This window comes from Arachis hypogaea, chromosome 14, assembly GCF_003086295.3.
Source record: "Arachis hypogaea cultivar Tifrunner chromosome 14, arahy.Tifrunner.gnm2.J5K5, whole genome shotgun sequence".
Classification (NCBI taxonomy): Eukaryota; Viridiplantae; Streptophyta; class Magnoliopsida; order Fabales; family Fabaceae; genus Arachis; species Arachis hypogaea.
In genome coordinates this window covers 85,865,184-85,886,228 of record NC_092049.1, presented here as the reverse complement: position 1 = coordinate 85,886,228, position 21,045 = coordinate 85,865,184, and the positions used below count along the sequence as shown (strand labels likewise).

At 40.0% G+C, this 21,045-nt stretch overlaps 2 protein-coding genes across 2 annotated transcripts; one reads left to right on the top strand and one right to left on the bottom strand.

Annotated features, from left to right (window-relative positions):
• Nucleotides 1–233: 233 nt before the first annotated feature.
• On the bottom strand, nt 234–4,804 carry LOC112743046 (uncharacterized protein At5g02240). Its single transcript, XM_025792275.3, has 7 exons — nt 4,342–4,804; nt 2,921–3,192; nt 2,785–2,821; nt 2,594–2,691; nt 2,451–2,512; nt 1,423–1,546; nt 234–654 (listed from the first exon to the last, which is right to left on the bottom strand). The coding sequence occupies exons 1-7, from the start codon at nt 4,580–4,582 to the stop codon at nt 535–537; spliced, it is 954 nt and encodes a 317-aa protein (XP_025648060.1). The 5' UTR covers nt 4,583–4,804; the 3' UTR covers nt 234–534.
• Nucleotides 4,805–8,835: 4,031 nt separating this feature from the next.
• Nucleotides 8,836–9,150, top strand: LOC140178619 (uncharacterized). Its single transcript, XM_072215820.1, has one exon. The coding sequence runs from the start codon at nt 8,836–8,838 to the stop codon at nt 9,148–9,150; it is 315 nt and encodes a 104-aa protein (XP_072071921.1).
• Nucleotides 9,151–21,045: the final 11,895 nt, after the last annotated feature.

Sequence of the window (21,045 nt, the reverse complement as noted above, 5' to 3'; positions counted from 1 at the left end):
TATATTACAAATTTTACTTTTAAAATATACTCTTAAAACGGATACAATTTAGTTAAATAATAATAATAATAATAATAATAATATGATGGGGACAATTAGGAAACTGATGACAATAAACACTACTTCGGACAACAAAGGCAGTTATATTTTTGTTCTTCCAAAGAATTGATCCAATCCTGAATTCCATTTGTTATTTATTATATCACGAAATTGAGAACAATGCCAGGAAATCATAAACACTAATAAAGGTGTTGATTAAACACTTGAGTTTGTCAGGCTTGCTGTGCCGGTACCATGAAAGTCTATAATTTTCTTTACACAATCTTTTTAATGAACTGTCATGACAGTGATTTTTGTAGCTATGGAGGGTCCAATCCCAAATGTAGGGACTAAAATAGATAAGAGTTTTTTTGGTTTCCTACGGTATCCCCAAACCCGACGGATCAAGGACTAATCCGTCGCAAATTGAAACTCTATTTAAGGGTCTGCCGCGCCAACTAAGTTATTTTGAAACATGACAACAACACTCAAAATTCAAAAACGGGTAGTGATCTGAGAAAACAAGGCCTTGAAGTCCTTTGTTGGTGAACCAGCTCCTTCAGGTTTTGATGCCAAGTCAAATGCCTTAAACTGAGCCTCCACAAAATTTAGTGCCTGTTAAACAAGAGGAACAACGGGATGCAAAAATCTCAGACTCAATAAGAATCCAAAAAAAGGGGAATTTTCAGGGAGCTGGTACAGACTAACACAATAACCAAGTCGTGTTTCACTAAATAGGTTCACGTGGTTAAAATAATGGAAAAGTTTGGTATTGTGAAACCAAAGTTTCTGAAAACCGAATTAGTCATCGAACCAGTAGAGTCGAGGTTCAAAGATAAGTCGAGTTCAACCGAAGTTGAACCGGATATAATAAAATAATATATTTATGTATAAAATATATAATTTCTTTTAAAAAAATGATTTTTTTTGTGATTTATTATTTTAAACTGGTTCACCGGTAAAAATCAACACTGTTCAATTGGTTATCCTGATTTTTGACCAATTCAGTGGCAAGCGGTTTTTATCTTAAATCGAACTAGTCTGGTGGCCAATTCTTGGTTAACTGAGTCATATCGTCCAGTTCGATCTGGTTCTCAAAACCATGGTAAAACCCTGTCTACAATTTGTGATAGGTTTAGTTATATCGCAAGTCCATATAGTTTAAAATTTTTTAATCAAGTCCTTACAGAAACCGAATATGCAAAACTTTCTAAAATTTCATATAGATTCCTATCTAAGTTTGTATAGTTGAATATGAAAAATTTTGTAACAAGAATTTGCTCTAGAGGATTGATTACTGACATATTCAATGTAATGATTATGATATGATTGAATTCTTAAGATGTATAGATTAATTAAACCTTCAGAAGATGAAGGGGATACCTGAATACAGACTTCTGCAACATCGGGTCTAGCAATGGTTCTGGTTTCTGTCTTGAGAAGCTCATCATCCTTCCCGACAAGTAGTTCCCGAAGACCTCCTTCTTTATCTTGCAAGCCACCAGCCCTGAGGCCAAAAAAGAAAGAAGGAAAAATATCAGCATGCTCATAAGAATGCCCCAACCACAGACTTTAATCTACATTAACAATAAGAACAATTAAAACAAGTTCCCACAAAATATTAAAAAAGAATGCTTAGTGAAGAGTAGTAGCCATGGAACTAAATGTAGCATGCAAAAACCTTTCTGGAAGGAAGGAAAAGGCCCCTTTACGACTAGCCCTACTTTTGACATTATCTTTATTTAACCTAGAAACTTCTTGTTTTCCGCAATGGTATACAACCAAAGGACTTAAATCCACGTTGGATTTTTTTTCACTAACAATAACAAAGGCTACTTCAGCTCTAGCTGATACAAGTTGTTACAGTTAAATGTGTGTCTGGGAAACATGAGAAGAAGTAATATGGACATGTACAAATGTGATGGGTTAGAGTAACATGCAAGTGATAACTGTTAATTAGAACAAGTATCCTATGCATGCCTGTAATTTTATAAGTTTCAAACGGTTGATTTTATCGGTGACAGTTATTAGTGCTGCATTATACTCTCCCAAGTTCACCCTTAAATTCAATATCTAAATCCAAGTAATAATACTTCTATACAAATTCACTTTGCATAAGCAAGGCCATTGTTATTTCCATATACAACTCTAACTTTTCAAATTTTGTACAGAAGAAAGAACAATATAAAAAATTCCGACCAAAACAACCCGGTATGAAGATAATACTAAGCATCAACAGAGAGTGAGTTTGTAGGTGCTGTTAAATTTTAATGGATTTAAACACTTCATTTAAAATGCAATTTCAACTCAAACCCGAAATATTCTTCCACTGAACAAACAAAAGAACGAAACATATAAGAAAAATCCTCGGACAGCTATATATGTCTAAGTACGGACAGAAATTGGTGCACCTTATGATTGTGTATGGAATACCAGAGTCTGCAAGATATTGCTCAGCCTTTCTTTTCCAAACCTGCAATCAATACAAAATGAAACTTGCATCGTGCTCTAAAATGAAATGCAAGCTCTACTGGAAGGAGAAAAAATAACTAACCAATATATTCCCATTACCCAAGCTGTTCAAAGGATGGTTAAGGTCTGTTCCTCCCATAGACCCTACCAACACAACCTGCTTCACTCCTGCAGCCTTAGCTGTTCATATAGGTAAAACCAATTTCAATATTGCAAACATGGACAAATTTGTTATGTTCTATGATTAATCAAAAGAACATAAACAGACCCTACCAGCATCTATTTGGTTTTTCTGCCCAATCCAGTCAACCTAATAAGCAAAAGATATAGTATGGTATGAGTGAAAAGGAGATAAACATCAAATGTTAATTAAGTACATCTAATACATGGAAACTATTAGTAGTTGCACCTGTTCAGGATAAGCACCATCTTCAAAGTAGAACTCGGGTCGTTGACCTTTGGTTGGATCAAACCCAGCTTTCATCTGTGGCACTGCACTTGTAAGAATTATTAGAGCATCCACACCTTGAATTGCAGGAACGATACTATCAGCATTTCTTATGTCCCCCACGAAAACATCATCCGCAGCACCAATTTTCTGTTTGCTTTCTTCAGTTCTGACAAGGCCTCTTGCAACATACTCGGCTGACCGCTCTTTTAGTTTTTTATACACTATTTGTCCTGAAAAAGGTAACAAGAGTAAAACTATGTTAGGACCTCTAACATATCCCTACCCTATTGTATTGTTAACCTAGGTAACTGCATATGCTCAAGTTCTATAAGAAATAGGAATAGGAGAATGCTAAGGGGCTAAGGGAGAATGCTGAAGGGAGCATTCAGTCAGTGGTAAAATAGAACATAAGATAGGAGAATGCTAAGGGGCTAAGGGATAGTGACTAAATTCAACGATTTTCTTAAACATATTTAGTTAATGTCCAATTGAACATGTTATGTGTCATGTATGCTATCAGTTAACATTTTACATCATCAATCGTTGACAAAAATTGTGAGTAGAATAACTGAAAGACATATATAATTAATTCGTAATCTTTGAAGAACCAATTTGATTGAAAAAATCTTTTAGGGACGAATTTAAAAAATGTCTTGTCTTTCGGGGACTAATTTGACTATTAACCCAAGAAATTTTCAATAATCATAAGTCAAAGTGTTTTCCTTTTCTATTCTAATTTATACAATCATATCATTTCAGTTTTCTTTTCATTTATATGGCATCATAAACCAACAACCTTAATCATTTGATACTACAAAACTATGAAGACTTTCAAGAGCAATTCACAAATCAACACATTTGATAATATGTCCTGAAACCCAACCCCTCAGATTGGATAACTGCAGATCGGGTTTGTGTTGCCATCCCTATTGCGATAGAGGCATAGAACTTTAGAATGCATTCTTCACTGTAACAAAACCTCTGTGAAGTGAGGTTCTGAACTTACAAGTGCGATTTCTACAGAAATGTTTCTAATTGCACCACTTAGGCACCTGAGATTGGCAATCCCTAGCGGTAGAGAGGACGTAATTGGTGCAATTGAGACCAGGACGACTATTTTAGTGCAGGCTGCAAATCTCAGGACCAGTTTGGGATTTAACTCCAGCAGAACCATATCATGCTGTAACCTTATCCTTTACACACAGATTATGGTACATGCAACAAGAAACATAACAGCAGCATCTTTCAAACTTCATTTAACTTCACCTAATACCTTAAAAACCCCAAAATGCCAATTTTTGTCTCGCTCTCTTTATCTATTGACAGGGAAAGAAAGCAAGGAATTTGACTAAGCATACAACAAAAAGAGACTCACTCACCTGTACGGCCACCAGCACCAGTGACAATCACAGTTCTCTTTGATGAATCAGCCATGGTCGCAACACTGATTCCCACCCTCCCCTTCACACCCTTATGGCTCCTCCTTATAGCAAACGATGATGAAAAAGACCACAAAGAAGAGGAAGAAGAAGAAAGAAGCCTTAATGAGGAAGAAGAAACCGGTGAGGGAAGTGAGTATTTATGGCATTGAAAAGGGACACGTGTATGAGCCATATCCATCACGGTTGCTGTTCACAACTGCATTGTGCCTAAATCAATGAATGAAGATTGAATTCAGCTGTCTGTAACACTGTGTTCCAAGGTGCCACCCTGAGACAGAAATGTAAATGTATGAATCTATCGGTGGTTGAGCCTCACTTCTTGCTGACAAACTTATTAATTATTAATTTCTTATGATTCCTTTCTTTAGATATTCTTTAGTGTTTACTTTCGGATTTTCTTATCCGCTTACCTTATCCCGTTACTATTAATTTGGATCTGTATTTTCTTTTTTTTCTGGGATTTTCCACTTGTTTGGGATAAGAAATTTGGATGGGTAGTGTCGTGTTAAGTCGAGTTTTGTTCGAACTAGAGTCAACTTTTAAATTACCCATGTTAGAGTTGCACAATAAAATAGCTCCTGATATTAAATATATTTTAAATAAGTTTGTTACACATCTATATAACCATGTAACTAAGTTGGCCCAACACAAAAAAAAATTAATATCATTAAATGAAACATGAAATATATGCGCCCAACATGCACGAAATTACTCTTACCCAACGCTTCTTCTTGTCTTCTTCTCTTCTCCATCACGCTTCTTCTTCTTCTTCTTCTTCTTCTTCTTCTTCTTCTTCTTCTTCTTCTCCCGCGCTTCTTCTTCTTCTTCTTCTTCTTCTTCTTCTTCTTCTTCTTCTTCTTCTTCTTCTCACGCTCGTTTATGCATGAAGTGTCTTCTTCTTCGCCTTCTTCTTTGCGTTCCTCCTCCTCCTTTTTCGCGTTCCTTTTTCTTCACGTATTTTCTCCTTATCGTCATTCTTTTGTTGTTGTTGCTGCTGTATTTTTTGTGTTTTTCTCCTTCTCTCTGGTGAAGAAGTAGTAGAAAGTGAGGCAGAAGAGTTTTGAATAGTGCAGAATGAACCGAACACAGTACTCATGGTGAACTGAACACAGTACTTGTTCATACCACGGTCGAGCTATGCGACCCGAGTTGACTTCAGATAGGAACATCCGACCTCTTAAGGCTGGATGGTCACCGACCTCTCATTTGAAGAGCTCGACCAAATCACTATAAAGGCCCAAGTAGGCCCAAGCAGAGGGACGCAGCCCACTCCAAAGGCGGTTGGCCTAAAAGATAAGATGACTTCACTCAAAAATAAGATAAGATAACTAACTTATCTTATCTAGAAAGGTCAGCCCACACCACTATAAATACACTGGAGCACCCATGTATAACTCATACTCTGATTCTACACAAAAAAACCTGCTCAAAGCCCATGTCAACTTAAGCATCAGAGTCTCTTGCAGGTACCACCACCCTCCGGTGATCAAGGATCGGCAACACCACCAAAGTCAACAAGTCGGACACGTCAGCTCCGGCCACCACAGTGGATCTCATCCGAGATCGATCTTCAGTTCAGGTAACCCTCGGAACATTGGCGCCGTTGCCGGGGAACCTAGAAGTCATCCCATCATCATGGCGGACAATCTTGACAATGATCACAACTCGGGTTTGGACGAAAGAACCCCGCTTAAAAATATGGATGTCACATCAAAGGATGTGCCTCAAACTAAGGGAGACAAGCAGTCTCCAAACACGGAAATCTTAGAGGCCCTCCGTGAACAGCAGAATCGCCTTAAACAGCTCGAACAGGAGGCCGAACATCAGCGGGAGGCCGAGAGAGACCTCCGAAGAGAAACCAGACATCGCCGAGAGCTAGAGGACAAACTCGCAAAGCTCGAGGCCGACCTCAAAACTAAAACTACTCATTCTGGTCATGAAGATACCTCTCACAAGGACCAAGACCCGCTCACAAAGGAGATCATGAAAGCTAAAGTCCTAAAGGACTTCAAAGCTCCTGACATGACCCCATATGATGGTACATCTGACCCCAGCCACCATCTCAGCAATTTCAGAAGCAGGACGTATCTCACAGACGCCTCAGACGCAATTAGATGCAAAGCATTCCCGACTACCCTAACGAAAACAGAAATAAAGTGGTTCGACAGCTTGCCGCCAAGGTCAATAGCAAGTTTCGACGACCTTGCCAAGAAGTTCCTAGCCAGATTCTCCATCCAGAAAGATAAAGCCAAGCATGCCCCAAGCCTGCTAGGAATTAAACAAGGAGATCAGGAAAGCCTCCGTAGCTACATGGAAAGATTCAACAAAGCATGTCTGGACATACAAAGTCTGCCTACAGAGGCAGCCATCATGGGTCTCATCAATGACCTAAGAAAAGGACCCTTTAGCCACTCCATATCAAAAAAGCATCCAACATCTTTAAACGAGGTACAAGAAAGGGCAGAAAAGTATATTAATTTGGAGGAGAACTCTTGACTAGGAAAAACCTCAAAATCTGAATTCTCCCACCCACCTCGAGACAAGGATAAAGAGTCCAGGAAAAAGGAGGATCAGCCTGCTGAGAAACCTCGAAAGTACCACAACTACACTCCACTCAGAGTGTCACTTGTGGATGTGTATAGAGAGATATACAACACTGAAAAGATCCAAGGTCCCGCCCAGTACAGCAAAAACGTAGGAAGCTCGGCCCGGAAAGGTCACAAGCTGTAGAGGATCAGGTATAGGGCTTGTTGGAGGCAGAGTTCATAAGGGAGGTAAAATACCCATTATGGCTAGCCAATGCGGTGTTGGTCAAAAAGTCAAATGGGAAGTGGCGGATGTGCACCGATTACACCGACCTCAACAAAGCCTGCCCAAAAGATCCCTACCCGCTCCCAAACATCGACATACTAGTTGACGCTTCATCAGGCTATCAGTACCTCTCCTTCATGGACGCTTACTCAGGATACAACCAGATCCCGATGTATCAACCCGACCAAGAGAAGACGTTGTTCCTGACCCCAAAAGCAAACTATTGCTATGTAGTTATGCCCTTCGGACTCAAGAACGCAGGGGCTACCTACCAAAGACTGATGAACAAAGTCTTCGCCGACCACATCGGAAAGCTAATGGACGTTTATGTATATGAGATGCTGGTAAAATCACAAAGTGAGGAATCATTATTGTCCGACCTCGCTAAAGTGTTCAATACCATAAGAAAGCATGATATGCGACTTAACCCCGCAAAATGCACCTTCGCGGTAGAAGTTGGCAAATTCCTGGGCTTACTCAAAGAGGAATCGAAGCAAACCCAGATAAGTGCCAGGCTATACTTCACATGAAAAGTCCAACCTGTGTCAAAGAGGTCCAGCAGCTTAATGGAAGACTAGCCGCTCTATCTAGTTTTCTAGCCGGATCAGCCCTAAGATCTCTCCCCTTCTATGCAACATTAAGGAAGGGACAGAGGTTTGAGTGGACCCCAGAATGCGAACAAGCCTTCCAAGATTTTAAGAAATTTCTGGGGCGACCACTTGTCCTTACTCGACCTTAGGAAGGTGAAGAGCTCATACTATACCTCGTCGTAGGAAGTCGGGCAATAGCCTCAGCACTAGTTAGAGAAGACGAAAGTGGGAAACAACCCATCTACTTCATCAGTAAGGCTCTACAAGGGGTTGAATTGAACTATCAAAAGATAGAAAAGTTCACCTACGCTCTCATACCCACCTCCCGACGACTCCGACCATACTTTCAAACTCACACCATCAGAGTACGGACCAACCAACCCATAAAGGGGATCTTACAGAAAACAGACTTAGTTGGAAGAATCCTACAATGGGCTGTCGAGTTATCCGAATTCGATATCAAGTATGAAGCTCAGACAGCTATCAAATCCCAGTACTTGCCTGACTTCATCGCAGAATATACTGACACCCAGAGCACCCCCACAAAGTGGAACCTTTATGTAGATGGCTCCTCAAACAAAGCCAGAAGTGGCACAGGCATCATTTTAGAAAGCGATCAGGGAACCAAATCGAGCTCTCCTTGAAGTTCGAGTTTCTGGCCTCAAACAATCAATCCGAATATGAAGCACTACTAGCTGGCCTGAGGCTGGCTAAGGAAGTGGGAGCTCAAAGACTTACCATCTTTAGCGACTCCTAAGTAGTCACTTCGCAAATAGAGGGGAACTATCAAGCTAAGGATCCCACTATGAAAAAGTACCTTGACAAAACCAAAGAACAGCTCGGACAATTTAAGAGATATGAGGTCCGACACATACCCCGAGAACAGAATGCCCGAGCTAATGCACTCTCAAAACTAGCCAGCACCAAGCCAGGGGGCAACAATAGAAGCCTCATCCAAGAAACTCTCCGAAATCCATCAACCTTGGAGGAAGAAAAGATCCTAGCCATATTAGGACAGGATCAAGGATGGATGACTCCCATAATCAACTACCTCAAATCAAAAACACTCCCAGCAAACAAAAAGGAGGCAAAGAGGCTAGTACGAGAAGCTCAGTACAACACCATGATACAGGACGTCCTATATAAGAGAGGTATCTCTACACCTCTCCTAAAATGCGTCCTGACCTCTGCTACAAAGGAAGTTCTCGAAGAAGTTCACAGTGGCATGTGCGGCAATCACCTCGAGGCACGAGCCCTCGCTAAAAAGGTACTCCGAGCTGGTTTCTATTGGCTGACCTTGCAAAAGGAAGTAACAGAGTTTGTCAAAACATGCCCACCATGCTAGAAACATGCCAACTTCCATATAGCTCCGCCTGAGGAGCTCTTCTGCGTTACTTCACCCTGGCCATTCGCAAAGTGGGGGCTCGATCTCCTTGGACCCTCATTCTGCACAGCAGATTCCTTATTTGCCCTACGAAAGGTTTTCATGGAATCAGTGAACTTCACCATTTCTGAAAAAGGGAACCAGGGAAACAGCATCACAAATTTGTAAGAGGTAAATCGGCAAATAAACAGAAGAAAGTCATTATAAAATGAAGTCGAACACTACCCAGTTCGGCACGAAGGAGGGAAGGATCTGCTAGAAACCTCTTCGTGTCCAGATGGGGAGGCTCTCCCCAGTTCTCCTCTAAAACAACGACAACATCTTGTTCTAACTCACTCAAGCTCTCCCAAGAATACTTAACAACTACTGGGTCCTTTTGCCATGACAACAGAAAAGTGGGTTCATTACTTTCATCTAAAAAGAAGGGTCGAGCTTCGTTAACAGCTCAGACCTTGAAGTAATAGTTCTTAAAGTCACGAAAAGACTCATCATATATGAAAAAAACTTTCTTCCCTTGAGTAGCCCGGAAAGAAATCCAAGAGGCTTTCTTCTTAGCTACCCCAGGCTTTGTCAATACAAAAAGATAAAGAAAGAGAGTTTGGATAGGTTGGACACCCAATTCCTGACACAACAGTTGGAAAACTTTTATAAAACCCCATGAGTTCGGATGGAGCTGAGAAAGTGCTACATTGCAAGACCACAACAGGTCGGTCTCGAAAGGGGGTAAAAGGGATGGTGGTACGCGGAATCGTGATTACACTTTAATTATGTAAACTTCATTGCTCTTTCTTTCCCTGGAAATGGCGCCAAAAACATGATGCCAAGACCATGGTTCACAACTCCGTGTAACTAACCAGCAAGTGCACTGGGTCGTTCAAGTAATACCTTACGTGAGTAAGGGTCGAATCCCACGGAGATTGTTGGTATGAAGCAAGCTATGGTCACCTTGCAAATCTCAGTTAGGCAGATATAAATTGATAATGGTGTTTTCGAATAATAATTAATAGAATAGGGATAGAAATACTTATGTAATTCATTGGTGAGAATTTCAGATAAGCGAATAGAGATGCTTTTGTTCCTCTGAACCTCTGCTTTCCTGCTATCTTCATCCAATCAGTCTTACTCCTTTCCATGGCTGGCTTTATGTGATACATCACCACTGTCAATGGCTACTTTCGGTCATCTCTCGGGAAAATGATCCAATGCCCTGTCACGGCACGGCTAATCCTCTGGAGGCATCACCCTTGTCAATGGCTTCATCTTATCCTCTCAGTGAAAATGGTCAACGCACCCTGTCACGGCACGGCTATTCATCTGTCGGTTTTCGATCAAGCTGGAATAGGATTTACTATCCTTTTGCGTCTGTCACTAACGCCCTGCAATCGCGAGTTTGGAGCTCGTCACAGTCATTCATTCATTGAATCCTACTCGGAATACCACAGACAAGGTTTAGACCTTCCGGATTCTCTTGAATGCCGCCATCATTCTAGCTTACGCCACGAAGATTCTGGTTAGGAGATCTAAGAGATACCCATTCAGTCTAAGGTAGAACGGAAGTGGTTGTCATGCACGCATTCATAGGGAATGATGATGATTGTCACATTCATCACATTCAGATTGAAGTACGAATGAATATCTTAGAAGCGAAACAAGATGAATTGAATAGAAAACAGTAGTACTTTGCATTAATCTTTGAGGAACAGCAGAGCTCCACACCTTAATCTATGGAGTGTAGAAACTCTACCGTTGAAAATACATAAGTGAAAGGTCCAGGCATGGCCGAATGGCCAGCCCCCAAAACGTGATCACAGGATCAATAATACAATCCAGGATCCAGGATGATCCAAAAAGACTAGTAAAATGTCCTATTTATAATAAACTAGCTACTAGGGTTTACATGAGTAAGTAATTGATGCATAAATCCACTTCCGAGGCCCACTTGGTGTGTGCTTGGGCTGAGCTTGAGTGTTGCACGTGTAGAGGTCCTTCTTGGAGTTGAACGCCAGCTTTTGTGCCAGTTTGGGCGTTCAACTCTGGTTTTGGCTCCTTTTCTGGCGCTGGACGCCAGATTTGGGCAGAAAGCTGGCGTTGAACGCCAGTTTACGTCATCTATTCTTGGCCAAAGTATGGACTATTATATATTTCTGGAAAGCCCTAGATGTCTACTTTCCAACGCAATTGGAAGCGCGCCATTTCGAGTTCTGTAGCTCCGGAAAATCCACTTTGAGTGCAGGGAGGTCAGAATCCAACAGCATCAGTAGTCCTTCTTCAACCTCTGAATCTGATTTCTGCTCAAGTCCCTCAATTTCAGCCAGAAAATACCTGAAATCACAGAAAAACACACAAACTCATAGTAAAGTCCAGAAATATGAATTTAACATAAAAACTAATGAAAACATCCCTAAAAGTAACTAGATCCTACTAAAAACATACTAAAAATAATGTCAAAAAGCGTATAAATTATCCGCTCATCACAACACCAAACTTAAATTGTTGCTTGTCCCCAAGCAACTGAAAATCAATTAGGATAAAAAGAAGAGAATATATTATAAATTCCAAACTATCAATGAAACATAGCTTCAATCATATGAGCGGGACTTATAGCTTTTTGCCTCTTGAATGGTTTTGGCATCTCACTCTATCCATTGAGATTCAGAATGATTGGCATCTATAGGAACTCAGGGTTCAGATAGTGTTATTGATTCTCCTAGTTCAGTATGATGATTCTTGAACACAGCTTCTTTGAGTATTGGCCGTGGCCCTAAGCACTTTGTTTTCCAGTATTACCACCGGATACATAAATGCCACAGACACATAATTGGGTGAACCTTTTCAGATTGTGACTCAGCTTTGCTAAAGTCCCCAATTAGAGGTGTCCAGGGTTCTTAAGTACACTCTTTTTTTGCTTTGGACCTTGACTTTAACCGCTCAGTCTCAAGTTTTCACTTGACACCTTCACGCCACAAGCACATGGTTAGGGACAGCTTGGTTTAGCCGCTTAGACCAGGATTTCATTCCTTTTAGGCCCTCCTATCCACTGATGCTCAAAGCCTTAGGATCCTTTTTATTGTCCTTGCCTTTTGGTTTTAAGGGTTATTGGCTTTTTGCTCTTGCCTCTTGGTTTTAAGAGCTTTTGGCTTTTTCTGCTTGCTTTTTCTTTTCCTTTCTATTTTTTTTCGCCTATATTTTTTTTTCTGCAAGCTTTGTTCTTTGTTGCTTTTTCTTGCTTCAAGAATCATTTTTATGATTTTTCAGATTATCAAATAACATGTCTCCTAGTCATCATTCTTTCAAGAGCCAACATATTTAACATTCTTAAACAACAACTTCAAAAGACATATGCACTGTTCAAGCATACATTCAGAAAACAAGAAGTATTGTCACCACATCAATATAATTAAACTAAGTTCAAAGATAAATTCGAAACTCATGTACTTATTGTTCTTTTGAATTAAAACATTTTTCATTTAAGAGAGGTGATGGATTCATAGGACATTTATAACTTTAAGACATAGTTACTAACTACTAATGATCATGTAATGAAGACACAAACACAGATAAGCACATAACATAGAAAATGAAAAATAGAAGAAATAAGAACAAGGAATGAATCCACCTTAGTGATGGTGGCGTTTCCTTCTTGAGGAACCAATGATGTCCTTGAGCTCTTCTATGTCTCTTCCTTGTCTTTGTTGCTCCTCCCTCATTGCTTTTTGATCTTCTCTTATTTCATGAAGCATGATGGAGTGCTCTTGATGTTCCACCCTTAGTTGTCCCATATTGGAACTCAATTCTCCTAGGGAGGTGTTGATTTGCTCCCAATAGTTTTGTGGAGGAAAGTGCATTTGAGGCATCTCCGGGATCTCATGGTGATGAGCTTCATACGCCTCTTGAGCTCCATGAATGGGCTCTCTTGCTTGCTCCATCTTTTTCTTAGTGATGGGCTTGTCCTCTTTGATGAGGATATCTCCCTCTATGTCAATCCCAGCCGAATTGCATAGGTGGCAGATGAGGTGAGGAAAGGCTAACCTTGCCATAGTGGAGGACTTGTCAGCCACCTTGTAGAGTTCTTGAGGTATAATCTCATGAACTTCCACCTCTTCTCCAATCATGATGCTATGGATCATGATGGCCCGGTCTATAGTAACTTCAGACCGGTTGCTAGTGGGAATGATTGAGCATTGAATGAACTCCAACCATCCTTTAGCTATAGGCTTGAGGTCCAATCTTCTTAGTTGAACCGGCTTGCCTTTGGAGTCAATCTTCCATTGAGCTCCTTCCACGCATATGTCCATAAGGACTTGGTCCAACCTTTGATTAAAGTTGACCCTTCTAGTGTAGGGGCGTTCATCTCCTTGCATCATGGGCAAGTTAAACGCCAACCTCACATTCTCCGGACTAAAATCTAAGTATTTCCCCCGAACAATTGTAACATAGTTCTTTGGATCCGGGTTCTTACTTTGATCATGGTTCTTGGTGATCCATGCATTGGCATAGAACTCTTGAACCATTAGGATGCCGACTTGTTGGATGGGATTTGTTAGAACTTCCCAACCTCTTCTTTGAATTTCATGTCGGATCTCCGGATACTCATTTCTTTTGAGTTTGAAAGGGACCTCAGAGATCACCTTCTTTTTGGCCACAACATCATAGAAGTGGTCTTGATGGGCTTTGGAGATGAACCTTTGCATCTCCCATGACTCGGATGTGGAAGTTTTTGTCTTCCCTTTCCCCTTTCTAGAGGATTCTCCGGTCTTAGGTGCCATCAATGGTAATGGAAAAACAAAAAGTTTATGCTTTTACCACACCAAACTTAGAATTTTGCTCGCCCTCGAGCAATAAAAGAAAGAATAGATGAAGAAGAAGAAGAAATGGAGGAGAGGGAGAGTGGGAAGTGTTTCGGCCAAGAAGGGTGTAGAGGGGTGTGTTGTGTGAATTTGATGAAGAATAGAGGGCTTTATATAGGGAAGGGAGGGGGGAAAGGTTTCGGCCATATGGGTGGGTTTGGGTGGGAAATTGGTTTTGAATTTTGAAGGTAGGTGGAGTTTATGAGGTAGGTTTATGGGGAAGAGTGGATGGATGTGAGTGGTGAAGAGGTGATGGGGAAGAGAGTTTGAGGTGATTGGTGAAGGGTTTTTGGGGAAGAGTGTTTATGGGGTTGTGTGAAAGAGAGTGGTGAGAAGAAGTGAGTGGAGGTAGGTGGGGATCCTGTGGGGTCCACAGATCCTGAGTGGATCCTGTGGGGTCCATAGATCCTGAGTGGATCCTGTGGGGTCCACAGATCCTGAGGTGTTCAAGGATTTACATCCCTGCACCCATTAGGCATGTAAAAATGCCTTTGCACACAACTCTGGGCGTTCAGCGCCAGGTTGGTGGCCATTTTGGGCGTTCAACGCCCATTTGTGTGCCATTTCTGGCGTTGAACGCCAGAACCATGCCTGTTCTGGCGTTCAGCACCCAGAAGCTGCCCATTTTGGGCGTTCAGCGCCAGAACCATGCTCTGTTCTGGCGCTGAACGCCAGACAGATGCTCCTCCAGGGTGTGATTTTTCTTCTGCTGTTTTTGATTCCGTTTTCAATTTTTATATTTATTTCGTGACTCCACATGATCATGAACCTACAAAGACATATAACTAAGAAAAATATAGTTAGATAAATAAAAATTGTGTTGCCTCCCAACAAGCGCTTCTTTAATGTCAATAGCTTGACAGTGGGCTCTCATGGAGCCTCACAGATGTGCAGAGCTTTGTTGAGACTCTCCAACACCAAACTTAGAGTTTGGATATGGGAGTTCAACACCAAACTTAGAGTTTGGTTGTGGCCTCCCAACACCAAACTTAGAGTTTGACTGTGGGGGCTCTGGTTGACTCTACTTTGAGAGAAGCTTTTTCTGCTTCCTCTCCATGGTTGCAGAGGGAGATCCTTGAGTTTTAAACACAAGGGAGTCCTTATTCCATTGAAGGACTATTTCACCTCTGTTAACATCAATCACAGCTCTTGCTGTGGCCAGGAAAGGTCTTCCTAGGATGATGGATTCATCATCTTCCTTTCCAGTATCCAGGACTATGAAATTAGCAGGGATGTAAAGGCCTTCAACCTTTACTAACACGTCCTCTACTTGTCCATAAGCCTGTTTTCTTGAACTGTCTGCCATCTCTAATGAGATTTTAGCAGCTTGCACCCCATAGATTCCCAGTTTCTCTATTACAGAGAGGGGCATGAGGTTTATTCCTGAACCAAGATCACATAGAGCCTTAAAGATCATGGTGCCTATGGTACAGGGTATTATGAACTTTCCAGGATCCTGTCTCTTCTGAGGCAATGTCAGTTGATCCAGATCACTTAGTTCATTGATGAACAAGGGAGGTTCAACTTCCCAAGTATCAATGCCAAATAATTTGGCATTCAGCTTCATGATTGCACCAAGAAACTTGGCAGTTTGCTCTTCAGTAACATCCTCATTCTCTTCAGAAGAGGAATACTCATCAGAGCTCATGAAGGGCATAAGGAGATTCAATGGAATTTCTATGGTCTCTAGATGAGCCTCAGAGTCCTTTGGTTCCTCAGAGGGAAGCTCCTTATTGATCACTGGACGTCCCAGGAGGTCTTCCTCCTTGGGATTCACGTCCTCTACTCCCCTTGTAGGTTCGGCCATGGTGCTTATGTCAATGGCCTTGCACTCTCCTTTTGGGTTCTCTTCTGTATTGCTTGGGAGAGTACTGGAAGGGATTTCAGTGATCCTTTTACTCAGCTGGCCCACTTGTGCTTCCAAATTTCTAATGGAAGATCTTGTTTCATTCATGAAACTTACAGTAGCCTTAGACAGATCAGAGACTAAGTTTGCCAAATTAGAAGTGTTTTGTTCAGAGTTCTCTGTCTGTTGCTGAGTGGATAATGGAAAAGGTTTATTATTGCTAAACCTGTTTCTTCCACCATTATTAAAGCCTTGTTGAGGCTTTTGATCCTTCCATGAGAAATTTGGATGATTTCTCCATGATGAGTTATAGGTGTTTCCATAAGGTTCACCTAAATAATTTACCTCTGCTATTGCAGGGTTTTCAGGATCATAAGCTTCTTCTTCAGAAGATGCCTCTTGAGTACTGTTGGATGCAGCTTGCATTCCATGCAGACTCTGAGAGATCATATTGACTTGCTGAGTCAATATTTTATTCTGAGCCAATATGGCATTCAGAGTATCAACTTCAAGAACTCCCTTCTTCATAGGCGTCCCATTGCTCACAGGATTCCTTTCAGAAGTGTACATGAACTGGTTGTTGGCAACCATGTCAATGAGTTCTTGAGCTTCTGCAGGCGTTTTCTTTAGGTGAATGGATCCACCTGCAGAAGTGTCCAGTGACATCTTTGATAGCTCAGATAAACCATCATAGAATATATCCAGGATGGTCCATTCTGAAAGCATGTCAGAAGGACACTTTTTGGTCAGCTGTTTGTATCTTTCCCAAGCTTCATAGAGAGATTCACCTTCTTTCTGTCTGAAGGTTTGAACATCAGCTCTAAGCTTGCTCAGCTTTTGAGGAGGAAAGTACTTGGCTAAGAAAGCCGTGAGCAGCTTATCCCAAGAGTTCAGGCTGTCTTTGGGTTGAGAATCCAACCATAATCTAGCTCTGTCTCTTACAGCAAAAGGGAAAAGCATGAGCCTGTAGACTTCAGGATCTACTCCATTAGTCTTAACAGTATCACATATCTGCAAGAATTTAGTTAAGAACTGAAAAGGATCTTCAGATGGAAGTCCATGAAACTTGCAGTTCTGCTGCATCAGAGAAATTAATTGAGGTTTCAGCTCAAAGTTGGTTGCTCCAATGGCAGGAATGGAGATGCTTCTTCCATGTAAATTGGAATTAGGTGCAGTAAAGTCACCAAGCATCTTCCTTACATTATTATTATTTTCGGCTGCCATCTCCTCTTCCTGTTCGAAAATTTCTGAAAGGTTATCTCTGGATTGTTGTAATTTAGCTTCTCTTAATTTTCTCTTCAGAGTCCTTTCAGGTTCTGGATCTGCTTCAACAAGAATATTCTTGTCCTTGCTCCTGCTCATATGACAAAGAAGAGGGCACAGAAAAAATAATAATAATAATATGGATCCTTTATACCACAGTATAGGGATCCCTGTGTGAGTAGAAGAAGAGGGGGAGACAAAGAATATAATATAATGGAAGAAACACAACTGTGAGGAGGGCAGAGATGTGAGATGAGATGAATAAATAGAATAAGATGGGAGAGGGAGAATTTTCGAAAATAATTTTTGAAAAAGAGTTAGTGATTTTCGAAAATAGTTTTTGAAAAAGGTTAGTATTTTTCGAAAAATTTTGAAATCAAAAATAAAAATAATTAGTTAATTAAAAAGAAATTTTTGAAAAAGGAAGAAGATATTTTCGAAAATTAGAGAGAGAGAGAGTTAGTTAGGTAGTTTTGAAAAAGATAAGAAACAAACAAAAAGTTAGTTAGTTAGTTAAAACAAATTTTGAAAAGATAAGAAGTTAGGAAGTTAGAAAAGATATTTTGAAATCAAATTTTTGGAAAAGGTGAGATAAGAAGATATTTTTGAAAAGATATGATAGAAATTTGTTTTTGAAAAAAAAAGATTTGATTTTTAAAATCACAATTAATGACTTGATTCACAAGAAATCATAAGATATGATTCTATAACTTAAAGTTTGAATCTTTCTTAACAAGCAAGTAACAAACTTGAAATTTTTGAATCAAAACATTAATTGTTTATGTTATTTTCGAAAATTATGTGATAAAGATAAGAAAAAGATTTTTGAAAAATATTTTTGGAATTTTTGAAAATAACTAAGAATTTTGAAAAAGATTTGATTTTTTGAAAAAGATTTTGAAAAAGATAAGATTTTCAAATTGAAAATTTGATTTAACTCATGAGAAACAATTTGATTTTAAAAATTTTTGAAAAAGTCAATCCAAATTTTCGAATTTGATGAGAGAAAATGGGAAAGATATATATTTTTTTTTGATTTTTTGAAATTTTTATGATGAGAGAGAAAAACACTAAAGAGATGCAATGCATGAAATTTTTAGATCAAAACATGTGATGCATGCAAGAATGCTATGAATGTCAAGATGAACACCAAGAACACTATGAATGTCAAGATGAACATCATAGACACAATTTTGAAAAATTTTTAATGCAAAGGAAACATGCAAGACACCAAACTTAGAATTCTTTAATGCTTAGGCACTAAGAATTCAAGAATGCATATGAAAAACAAGAAAAGACACAAAACATGCAAATACAAAGATCAAGCAAGAAGACTTACCAAGAACAACTTGAAGATCATGAAGAACACCATGAATGCATGAATTTTCGAAAAATGCAAGATGCACATGCAATTGACACCAAACTTATAACATGACTCATGACTCAAACAAGAAACACAAAAATATTTTTGATTTTTATGATTTTCTAATTTTTTTGGATTTTTATTTCGAAATATATATGAAAAAGAAAAATAAGGATTCCAAAATTTTTAATATGAATTCCAGGAATCTTACATTCATAGTCTAAAGCTTCAGTCCAGGAATTAGACATGGCTCATTAGCCAGCCAAGCTTTCAATGAAAGCTCCGGTCCAAAACACTAGACATGGCCAATGGCCAGCCAAGCTTCAGCATGTAATTCAGACATGACATGCCTGACATACCCTACAGTCGTATAACAGCTGATGGTTGGAAGCCACAGTCCAAAAGAATTTAGACATGGCTTTACAGCCAGCCAGGCTTCACATGCTTCATGAAACACTAGAATTCATTCTTAAAAATTTTGAATAAAAATAAATTTTTTTTAAAAAACATTTTTATTTTTTCGAAAACAGATGAGAAATTTTTGAAATATTTTTGAAAAAATTTTTGAAAAGAGAACGAAAAGAAAGTTACCTAATCTGAGCAACAAGATGAACCGTCAGTTATCTAAACTCGAACAATCCTCGGCAACGGCGCCAAAAACTTGGTATGCGGAATCGTGATTACACTTTAATTATGTAAAATTCATTGCTCTTTCTTTCCCTGGAAATGGCGCCAAAAACATGATGCCAAGACCATGGTTCACAACTCCGTGTAACTAACCAGCAAGTGCACTGGGTCGTCCAAGTAATACCTTACGTGAGTAAGGGTCGAATCCCACGGAGATTGTTGGTATGAAGCAAGCTATGGTCACCTTGCAAATCTCAGTTAGGCAGATATAAATTGATAATGGTGTTTTCGAATAATAATTAATAGAATAGGGATAGAAGTACTTATGTAATTCATTGGTGAGAATTTCAGATAAGCGAATAGAGATGCTTTCGTTCCTCTGAACCTCTGCTTTCCTGCTATCTTCATCCAATCAGTCTTACTCCTTTCCATGGCTGGCTTTATGTGATACATCACCACTGTCAATGGCTACTTTCGGTCATCTCTCGGGAAAATGATCCAATGCCCTGTCACGGCACGGCTAATCGTCTGGAGGCATCACCCTTGTCAATGGCTTCATCTTATCCTCACAGTGAAAATGGTCAACGCACCCTGTCACGGCACGGCTATTCATCTGTCGGTTGTCGATCATGCTGGAATAGGATTTACTATCCTTTTGCGTCTGTCACTAACGCCCTGCAATCGTGAGTTTGGAGCTCGTCACAATCATTCATTCATTGAATCCTAATCGGAATAGCACAGACAAGGTTTAGACCTTCTAGATTCTCTTGAATGCCGCCATCATTCTAGCTTACGCCACGAAAATTCTAGTTAGGAGATCTAAGAGATACCCATTCAGTCTAAGGTAGAACGGAAGTGGTTGTCATGCACGCGTTCATAGGGAATGATGATGATTTTCACGTTCATCACATTCAGATTGAAGTACGAATGAATATCTTAGAAGCGAAACAAGATGAATTGAATAGAAAATAGTAGTACTTTGCATTAATCTTTGAGGAACAGCAGAGCTCCACACCTTAATCTATGGAGTGTAGAAACTCTACCGTTGAAAATACATAAGTGAAAGGTCCAGGCATGGCCAAATGGCCAGCCCCCAAAACGTGATCACAGGATCAATAATACAATCCAGGATCCAGGATGATCCAAAATAACTAGTAAAATGTCCTATTTATAATAAACTAGCTACTAGGGTTTACATGAGTAAGTAATTGATGCATAAATCCACTTCCGGGGCCCCCTTGGTGTGTGCTTGGGCTGAGCTTGAGTGTTGCACGTGTTCTTGGAGTTGAACGCCAGCTTTTGTGCCAGTTTGGGCGTTCAACTCTGGTTTTGGCTCCTTTTCTGGCGCTGGACGCCAGATTTGGGCAGAAAGCTGGCGTTGAATGCCAGTTTACGTCATCTATTCTTGGCCAAAGTATGGACTATTATATATTTCTGGAAAGCTCTGGATGTCTACTTTCCAACGCAATTGGAAGCGCGCCATTTCGAGTTCTGTAGCTCCAGAAAATCTACTTTGAGTGCAGGGAAGTCAGAATCCAACAGCATCAGCAGTCCTTCTTCAACCTCTGAATCTAATTTCTGCTCAAGTCCCTCAATTTCAGCCAGAAAATACCTAAAATCACAGAATAACACACAAACTCATAGTAAAGTCCAGAAATGTGAATTTAACATAAAAACTAATGAAAACATCCCTAAAAGTAACTAGATCCTACTAAAAACATACTAAAAACAATGTCAAAAAGCGTATAAATTATCCGCTCATCAGATGGTGATACTCAACTGACTAAAAAAGTAGTCATAAGCATAGAAAAAAGGCTGTTCCCTCTTGAGTCAAGGGAGGAAAACTAACCCTCTCCTCAGGGTCAGGCGACACCAACTCATAATTCTTCTCCTCGTCCGTATCACTACAA

Coding starts and splice junctions, on each gene's coding strand:
- LOC140178619 (XM_072215820.1), top strand. CDS start 8,836: ATGACTCCCATAATCAACTACCTCAAATCAAAAACACTCCCAGCAAAC.
- LOC112743046 (XM_025792275.3), bottom strand. CDS start 4,582: ATGGATATGGCTCATACACGTGTCCCTTTTCAATGCCATAAATACTCA. Junction 2,822..2,920: donor ATGGTGCTTATCCTGAACAG/GTGCAACTACTA, acceptor TTTGCTTATTAG/GTTGACTGGATTGGGCAGAA. Junction 655..1,422: donor TTGCAGAAGTCTGTATTCAG/GTATCCCCTTCA, acceptor CTTGTTTAACAG/GCACTAAATTTTGTGGAGGC.